Source organism: Hemicordylus capensis, chromosome 3 (assembly GCF_027244095.1).
Source record: "Hemicordylus capensis ecotype Gifberg chromosome 3, rHemCap1.1.pri, whole genome shotgun sequence".
In the NCBI taxonomy this organism is placed as follows: Eukaryota; Metazoa; Chordata; class Lepidosauria; order Squamata; family Cordylidae; genus Hemicordylus; species Hemicordylus capensis.
Window position 1 is genome coordinate 112374923 of NC_069659.1, and position 10113 is coordinate 112385035.

Sequence of the window (10113 nt, forward strand, 5' to 3'; positions counted from 1 at the left end):
GTATAGGCTGTTGCTTTTGGAAGAGACAAGAGATGAAGTGGTTAAAACGACTATGATAAAATGGGCTCAAGATGTGGGTCATAATAAGATATGGCAGCTTGGGAAAAATTATGGAAAACTGATTTAAAGTTCACTGCATGTTACACTTTAAAAGAAAATTATTATAAGATGATGTACAGGTGGTATTTGATGCCTAAAAAACTGGTGATAATGTATAAAAATGTTTCAAACAAATGTTGGAAATGTGGACATTGTGAAGGAACTTTTTTTTCATATGTGGTGGTCTTGTAGGAAGGCAAAGGCCTTTTGGGACATGATATATAATGAGTTAATTTTTAAAAAAAAAAATTACATTTCCTAAGAGCCCAGAATCCTTCCTGCTGGGAATAATGCAAGGAGAGTTTTCCACAAGAAATTTAACATTCTTCATGTATGCAACCACGGCGGCCAGAATAGTATATGCACAGAAATGGAAGGACAATGAACTGCCCTCAAAAGAAGATTGGCTGATAAAAATTTTGGAATATGCGGAGATGGCAAAACTTACAGTACTGATAAGAGATCAAAATTTGGAAGGTTTTAAAGAAGACTGGAAATCATTCTTACTGTACCTAAAGAACTATTTTCCTAATATTGATTTTTCAACAGGGTTTGAAATTTAGTAATATTAGCAGGCTGAGTAGACTAAAATCAAGTTTGGTAAGATATAGGATATATGTTTTGAATTATTATAGCAAGGGTTAATTGTATAGTTAGTATTCACGCTGATTGGTGAGCTGGAAGTCAATTTTTGTTTAATTGGATGTAATGAGATTTTCAAGATATTGTTAAAATCAATAAAGATTTAAAGCAAAAAAGAAAAAAGGAAAAAAAAGAACATACAGCGAATATGTGTTTTCCCCCGAATGACCACACAAACAGGAGCCAGGGCCAAGACTGTGGCCTCTAAGGAACTTGAATACTGAGCTGCCCTAGCCCTCTTCAGACATTAAACAAAAAAAACCAAAAACCCAGACACTGCTCACATACAGCATCCTTAAAGAGCAGCCATAAGCCCCACCCCAGCACTGACTCACACCTACACTGTTCACACTTAACAACATTTTTCTGAAGAGGCAAAAAAAAATGTTAACGGAGACAGCACTGGGATGAGACTTTTTGAGCACATCAGCTCAGAGCAGGGCTTGCAGGTCCACTCTTGGGACGCCGTACGCAAGTATATCATCTTTTAGAATAAAAGAAAGGCTGAAGAGGGCTAATTTGTATACTGGCAAAAGAATTTCAAAATCTTATTTGGGCAGGTCACAAAATAATGAAAAAAAGAAAAGCCGAACAACCGTGTATCGTATTTTATTCATAATTAGGGTAATGTCATGGTACCATTTTGCAGCACCTGGACTACGTTCCTGTTGCATTATACCCAACAAACATCTAATCTATCAGACAGCTATGGAACACCAGCCTAAAACCAACCCCTTTCAAAAACTGTATTTTATAACCAAAATAGAAGAGCGAAAAGGAACATGGGTCTTCTCAGTTTTTGAGTTTCTAAAAAATGCTCAGCTGGAGGGGCCATTCCTGACACTGAAAGGTAGCCGAACAGTTTTTGAAGACAAAAAGATTTAGACATCACCAGGCTTTCCCCATTTCCCTTGCATGAAAATAAAGTCAAGATTTCCCAAAGTTCTGAGCTGCATAACCAAGCAGAGCAGACTGGGCAGCCCAGCTAAGCTTCAGAGAGACCAACCAAGAGACTTCAGTTTCTCCATAATCTCTTTGAAAGAGTTACCTTTCAAGTGATGGCAGCTTTACATTTAGCAAGGGGAGAGCAACTGTTCCTATTCAACCCAGGACAGCATCTTTCCAGTGGCTGTTTGCTGGTGTCTCCCCATATCTCTTTTTAGATTGTGTGCCCTTTTGAAAGAGAAAACCAACTTTTCATTTGATTTGCTATGTGAGATTTTTTGTTGTTGTTGAAAAGGTGAGATATAAAATGTTAACAACAACAACAACTTGTGAGCAGGGCCTGCTCAGAAAAATCCAAGGATCTGCTTTTCCTTAGGCCAAGTGGCAATTCTACAGAGGAGAGGGGGTGAGGATTTATAAAACATGCTGGTAGCAGGCATGCTTGTGAACAATACAGTTCCTATTTTAGTACTTACTATTATGTAAAAATTCTGATCTCATGCTAATGCCTTTGTTTCCTTTTCCTAGTAGCCCAATCAGCAAAGTTACAATTAAACAGACATTCTTCAGAAGAGAGCAGTTCGTAGACATCAAGGCTACAAGCATGACTTAAGATTATTTGGCAAGGGTCTTCTCCAGAACCCCCATCCCTCTATCTGCTGACTTTTGGCAAGTGGTGACTGGATAACAGGCCTTTTCTGGAGTGGCACCACATTTGTGGAACATCCTCCCTAGCTCTGTACACCTACCTGGCTTACACTCATGTCTTGACGGCTCCAGGAACACACATTTTTATTTGTTAATAAATTTAAGGGCTTTTCAGTATTTTAATATAAATGCACTGTGTTCCATGGCTGCTGTTTTAAATGCTATAAAAGTCCATTTTATTTGGACTTTTAATCCAGTTCTTATCTGCTGCTACTGTGGTTTCTGTGGTTTAGTTTCTGTGGTTTCTCAAGTGTCACCACATTTTCTGTGCAACGTATTAAATATTCTATGTTTTCATATGCTTGTAAGCCACCTAGTCTTTTTTTTGTGGGGGCAGTGATGGGGTGTAAGGAAATCAGTACAGGGCCTCTACATCAACTGTGCCCAAATATCCTTCCATACAGATTTTTAGAAGGTATTGTCAGGTTCATATTTTTCATTTTCCCTGTAGACTTATTGGCTTGTCTGTGGCTTACTGGGGAGCATCCAGACCTTTAACAGAGCAGCATTCCCGCTCACACAGGAACTCTTTCCTCTTGCACAACTCTGCCATTCAAGGAAACAGCTTCCACCAATGGAGTACCATTCTGCTAAAGGTCTGGATGCCACCTGCTGCTGCTTCTTTGGATCTGTAAGGAGTTTTTAATCTGTTTTAGCACCTATTATAAGCCACATTGAAGAGGAGGCCCAGAGAAGTTTAAAACAAACAAACACCAAAAGCAGCACACACACGAGACACAGCACTACAGCCGAAAAGGTCAAGATTCAGATTACATTGCTTAAATTGCAAATACAATACTCACCACAACCTGTAACATCTGATCATTCTGAGCTGTAGGAGCTTCGGTTAGCATCTGTGAAAGTGTCTGCATCAGTGTTTTTCCAAGGAGAATGACAGAACCAAACATAGCAGCTATGCCAAAAACCATTCCTATACTAAACCTGAAACAAAGATGCAAATAGAATTATACTGTATCACCATCTATGGACTGGGGACTGAACATCTTACAACATCACATACACCCTTTATCTATCATCAATGCTGCCAATAAGAGCAGAAACCATAGCTGCCAGTGTGAGATGCTCTAGCCCCAGATATAAAAACATGTGTCAAACACAAGCCTACCAGCCGAGGTAGTTTACCTTATGTCAAAATCAATCAAGGTGGGGCTTCTGTCCACATGCTCCCTACCTTCAGCTATGATGTTATAAGATAACGTCTCATAACATCATAGCAGAAACAGCAACTGAGGTAGGAGCAATGACATTTATTACCGGCTTTCCTACTGTTTTATTTTATTATGGAACCAAAGGTTTATACTGATTGTAAGACAGCTAGGGAACTCTGAGTAGAGAAGCAGGACAGAATTCCTAAAATACATGAATAAAAAGAAAACCAGTAGTATATTGCTAAGAGCTTGACTACTATTTAGTCAGGAAGGCCTGAGTCCACCAGAGGATCTGTTGAAAACTGAAGACTCGCTTGCATTCCCAATACTGGAGCTCAGCATTATTTCCACAACCAGCTTTGCAATGAATTAAACATGTAGCAGGGGAAACTGCTTCAACAGTAAGAGTTCCAAGCTTGCATTCTGATCCAACATGAATGCATTCGTTGCATAATGGGTTAGACCAAGGATTTCCAGCCAGCGGCATTTATTAAGTACATGAACAACTGAAGATGCTTTGAAGCCTTGGAGAAGGTACATGAAGACCTCCCAGCTAACTGGCACACTGCACTGTTTGCTCCTGGATCAGAGGATTCATCACACCAGCCGGAACTAGTCCTTTTGGGGGGCGGGTAGTCTCAGGCAACATCCCTCCCTTGCTGAGCATCAGTCAGCTTCTCCCTCACAGCTGAGTCTGTCAGTAAGGCTGAGGAGGGATGAGCCTGTCAGTAAGGCCGAGGAGGGTGCACCTAGCCAGCCAATCAAAAGGAGAGAAGGAAGCGGGAAAGGAAGAGCGGGACCATGTAACAACATCAATAGTATGCTATAAAGCGCTGGCCACCAGGCTCCAGAATGTGGGAGAAAGGAAGAAGCCACAGCAAAGTTAGGGATTGGTTGTTGTTTTTCCAAATGCCCAATTCCAGGGCAGATTCACTTGGCTTGTATTTTATTTCCCACCAACTGAAACAAGATTACTTGGCTTACATTTAAGAGATCACAACTGTTGGCTGTTTTATACACATATCTATGGGGTACTTTAGCTGAAGCTTTGAGATAGAAGGAGAACATTTGTTTTAAAAAGTCGAAAACGCTTGGGTTAGACAATAAAAATGCAATTCAAGACTAAACAAAAGATTATTCTGTTTAGTTTACAATATCGTAAGCAGACAGTCTCAGAATGGCAACTACTTTGTTTAGCAGGATACAAAAGAATTTCCAGTAATTGTTTCACACAAGACTGAACTATAGTTCTAAAACAATACCACAGATAAAGAAATCTAGGCTTCCATCTTCCCCAGTTATAAAACAGGCGGTTGAAAAGAGCCGTTTGCCATCGCATGTGAAATGGAGAGATAGTCAGACCATAGGATGAGAGCCAGTCTTCATAAGATGCCTTCAGCGACGAAGAGGACTGTAAGAGAGAGTAGAACTTCAGTATGACAGACAAATTGCAGGAGGATTTCAGGTTAGGGTGCATACACTCTTCATTGTGACTGCATACACTCTTCACTGTGGCCCCATGTACTTTTCCCTCACTGATCTTTAAATCATTTAGTCGATACCCTTGAACATCATTAGTGTTGCTGGAGTTCACTTAAAAAGGCAGTGGGGGCGGGGGAGAGACACAACACTCCATCTCTATACTGCAGCATTAATAAGTAATTGGGTCTGTGTAACAGCACCAAAAGATAAAAATTGAGCTGATATGTCTACTGGTAGGAAGTAACAAATAGGTGGAAATGCACATTCAACATTACTTTAAAAAACAAACACGCACAAAAGGAGGGCAAGAAAGTTCCGATAGCAAGACAGACCTGTGGGGATTTTGTTTTAGTTGAAGATTGTGTAAGGCAAGGGGAGTTACTACTGTTACCCATGCAGATATGAACATAACATAAATGAGTGAAGAGGCACCTTACATTTTTAGTAGTGTGGTTGGTGTGTGTGTGTGTGTGTGTGTGTGTGTGTGTGTGTGTGTGTGAGGGGAGGTAATTTTCCCTAACAAGATAGGTAGAATATAGGGTTGCCATGTCCCCCGGAATTTAGGGTAACCTCCGGATTTTGTCTCCTCCACCCGGCTGCTAAATTCCACCTGGATTTACACAGATTTCAAATGTGCTGCCCAGATTTTACTCTGGATCCGATCACATGGGAGGGCAGAGAAGGAGGGGAAAATATACAAATCTGGCAAATAAATAAATAAAATGCAAATTAGTTGCTGCATAATATGGAAATTAGGCTGCCCGGATTTGGGAAGCTTGAATATGGTAACCCTAGTAGAATACAACATACATAAAAAGTAATGAGTGTGTTGAAAAGGGGGAAATTATGTTTTCACATGGGTATGAGAACTACAAAACACCCAATTAATATATTTGTTTTATCTAGATTTATAGCCCATCCCATACTATTGGCCTGCCACTGGTAACAGCTGCAAAACACACACACCACAGAATATTTAAATAACCTTCTGTTTGGCCTATGGCTGCAATAAAAGAACTACTACATTTAAACATCTACCCCTGCTAACTTGGCAAAGAGGCACCTTTTAACGTGGTGATTTTCTTTATTAAGCAGGGAGAGAGTAACTGGCCCTATCCACCCCCAGCACAGTACCTCCAGTGACTGTTGCTGGTGTCTATCTGATGTTTCTTTTTAGATTGTGAGCCTTTTGGGGACAGGGATCCATCTTATTTATTTGTTATTTCTCTGTGTAAACCACCCTGAGCCATTTTTGGAAGGGCGGTATAGAAATTGAATGAATGAATGAATGAATGAATGAATAACAAACCTAAGCTTAACTCCTTGATTACCAGCTTTGAATGCTAGAAGTAGTTCAGTCAGATGCATGGAAGCTTGACGGGAAATCCCACATTCAGGGAGTGTGCAATCTGGACTGGCCACAGCAAAATATTGAACACCCCTCCCCCCAAAAAATGTTTTGATCCAATTCACACAAATCCAGCATGTGCTACTTAAGGGGGGAAAGGGGGTGGTCAGACTGCTAGGAAAAGCATCCAAGCATTTGGTGGTAGCGTAGGCAGCAGTGGAAACCATTATAAATTTCTTGATTATGACTTGGCATCTCATAAAAAGCCTTGGGGCATGATCAGTGGGTCACTAAGGTATATTGATCCCAATCAAATCTGCATACAGTTGTGAAGAAAAATATTTCACACAAGCCATCTATGAAACTCACTTCCACAGGTAAGAGTCAATAATATAACTGGTATCAAAATAAGAAGAAACATTTCCTAACAGCAGCAGTATGAATAACTGCAATGTTACTGGAGGATTTCAGCATCAGAAATCGATGTTGAATGTAAGAGGTTGAGAGAGGACAATAGATGAATGCAATCTTATTAGTATGCTATGCTATCAACAAAATACATTTTCTTGGCTTTAATCCAATACAGAAAATGCCACTGGGTTTACTTCTTAAACCCAATGCAAACACAGAATACAAAATCTGTATTAAAAACCCCCATCATTAGGGATGCGCACATCAGGGATGTGCACAGAACCGGTTCAGAGGCCCTTTATGGGCCTCTGAATCAGTTGGAAGAACCGGCGGTTCTGCCGGTTCGAAGGCGGCAGAGGTGCCGCTTTAAGATCAGGGGAGGATGCACTTACCCCTCCCGCCGCTTTTCCTCCACCAGCATCCTTCAGTAAGACAGCTGATTTGGGCAGCAGCGTACCTCCCTGCCGCCCCATTGCCCCCCAAGTCCCTGACGTACCTGCACACGCTGGCATGTGCGTGCGTGTCGGAGACTTCCGGCCCTATCCGGCCAACGGGGGCAACGGGGAGGCAGAGAGGTAGGCTGCCGCTTCAATCAGCTGTCTTACTGAAGGATGCCAGCGGGAAGAAAGCGGCAGGAGGGGTAAGTGCACCCTCCCCAGCTCTTAAAGTGGCACCCCCGCTACCTTCGAATCACCCCGCCACGCTTCCATGAACATCCCTATCATGCATAGGTGTCAATAATGTCATCTGTATACTCGAAAAAAATTCCATGGTCAGAATATATCAACACATGGACTTTTGACATTGAGGACAAAGGGCTTGCTGCCACGATCTGCAGGAGGACCAAAGTGGCACAGGCCTGCTGTAGGAAATGGAGTGTAACTTTCTGGGACTTAGGTGACCCTATAAGGTTTCCCCCTTTATTTTTAGCAACGCTGCTGGATCTTTAACTTGTACAACAATCACGTATTCAACGCTACACCTGCTGAACTTGTGTTATACAGCTGTTGAAAACGTATTACATCTATCTCTTGGGGCGGGGAATAGGTGGCAGCTACTTATTATCGATAAAGAAACGAACTACGCTTACGGTCATGCGGCATCTTCCCTTCTAGCAGGCATTGCAAACCACACACTCCGCGCCCCCTAGCGACGGTGAGTGGGCATGGGGGTGAGACAAGCGTTTCGCAGAATCAGAGAGTGTTACAGACAATCGGTGGGAGATGCTGTCTTGCACTAGTCCTCTGACGTGTCACCCCCCCAGTCTCTTCTTTCTTATCTCTAGGAGAATAACTACTGTCTGCGGCCCCGCCGCTGCTCCTATTCGTGCCGCATGTTTGCCTTCTATGGAGAAAAGCTTCTCTTACCTTCAGTGCAGTATCAGCCAAGTACACGGCACACCAGCCCCCGAGCACGCAGACCACCACAGGCATCGGGATCATACTAGCGGCAATAAAAGTGTCTTAGTATTAGCCGCAGAAGTCAAGCCTCGAGTCCTCCCTTATACGCCGGAACAAAATGCCGCGCGGAACCACTCTACACCAGCCACATTGCTTGAATAGGGGACTTCCGGAAATTGCACCGGGGGGGGGGTAGCGCGTGGAGCAAAGGGTTATAGTCTTAATGGTTTTCGCTTGTGACCGCTGGATCCCAATTGCAGCTGGTAGAATACTTCATGGGTGGTGGAAATACGGAGGGATTGGTATAAAAGCAAGCAAGTCGGGCTAGATAGAGCCTGCTTAGCGCAGTGCTTTGAAATAATATCCTGGACTCCCATCTCCAATAACGAAATAATAAGGCAGAAAAGGATTTCTGTTTCCCCCGCCAACACTGTTCCAGTATCCGGGCTCCTGAACTTTTAAACGTCTTGTGAGACGCTGAAATTCAGCAGATGGAGATGGAGTGATGAAAAGACTTTTCATGTTAAATGTCTGCCTATCTAGGCTTAAAGACACAAAAGTATAACTTACAGGTTCTGGTGCAGGTTCTGGTATAGTCTTTTAACCTTCATTCGGAGTCATGATTTTTTCACACAAGCGGGACTTCCTACTCCCAAGTAGTCCCATTGGCTACATTGGACCCCCCCCCCCGCCCAGCTTTTGAGGCTACAGAACTCACAGTCATTTCACTCCAGGGTAGTGCAGCGGTGAACTCCACATTCCATGGCACCCTGTGCTATGCATGGCTCACCGAGAATGTGAATCATTAGCAAAGGAAAATGAAGATTTCAGACCCCACATGAATGAGGATCCATACTTTGACATCTCAGTTCTCAGCATTTCAGCTGAAAGGACACACTGTGACTCACTGACCTAAAGGTATCGCAGGTCTGGGAGTCTGGTCAAGTACATTCTACAAGCCAGCCCCCCTACATAATTATATCTTTTGCTTGGGGTTTTTTTTGGGGGGGGGGGCGTTGTCAGCTGTCCTGGGCACAAACTTCCTGGGGACATACAGTACCATCATCTTCTGTCCATCCAAGCCAAACACAAACGACAGTGCTTCCGTTTGTGAGTGTGGTTGCATACAGGGGCGTAACTACTATTAGGCAAGGGGAGGCGGCTGCCTGGGGGCCCCCACGCCTCGAGGGCCCCCCCCAGAGGCAAGTCACATGTGAAGTGTGTATCAGCGAGGGGCCCATTTTAAAATTTTGTCTCTGGGCCCACTCCAGCCTTGTTACGCCCCTGGTTGCATATCTATGGGTATGTCTGGCTTGTTGGGTTTCATAGTGCCTACACAAGTCAGCCCCTTGCCCAGGAGAGCCTATGCCAGCTATACACTAAGAAAAACATCCCTCACCACATTTCTCTGAGGGCAGATTCAGATGAACATTGCTCTGTGCACATGAGAATCTCAGATATTGACAAGAACAGACCTGCCCTGATGTCACTGGTGGATACGCCAATGCATTCTTGGCACTCCGTTAATCCCGTGAGAGGGAGGCTCATCTGAATCATCCCTCTACATGCGCTTCAACAAGGTTTTGGAGTGCATGTAGAGGGGCGTTTCACCTGAAGCAGCCCCAAGTGTTGTTCCATGGCTGTACACATTGCTGCACAACCTGCAGGCCTGCTTGTCTTTGTCGTAGTCCTTCAGCTTGCTTCCCAAAGTCAACATCTCTTGTCAGTGGGTAGGATGTTTTTGCATAACAGCACCACCATATTTTCAAACCATATTTCTTTGGCTTGCTTGGCATGTGTTCGCCAGAAGAGACAGAGCCTCAGAAATCCAACAACGGCCCATCAACTGCTGGACAAGCCCAGGAAAGTAGCTGTGATGCAGCTGCTGCACAAACAAGGTCCAGATTCC

General features: G+C 43.4%; 1 protein-coding gene across 3 annotated transcripts in view; it reads right to left on the bottom strand.

Moving 5' to 3' along the window:
- Positions 1–8374, bottom strand: part of MBTPS2 (membrane bound transcription factor peptidase, site 2) — a 35057-nt gene extending 26683 nt beyond the window's left edge. The window contains exons 1-3 of one of the 3 annotated variants that reach the window (XM_053306147.1): positions 8172–8372; positions 4826–4974; positions 3198–3336 (exon numbers count right to left, since the gene is read on the bottom strand). In XM_053306147.1, coding sequence (XP_053162122.1) covers positions 3198–3336; positions 4826–4974; positions 8172–8246 — 363 coding nt within the window. In that variant the 5' untranslated portion in view covers positions 8247–8372. Of the gene's footprint in view, positions 1–3197; positions 3337–4825; positions 4975–7894; positions 7989–8171 lie in introns of those variants that run through there. The other 2 variants (XM_053306148.1, XM_053306149.1) reach the window with 2 other exon arrangements.
- Positions 8375–10113: the final 1739 nt, after the last annotated feature.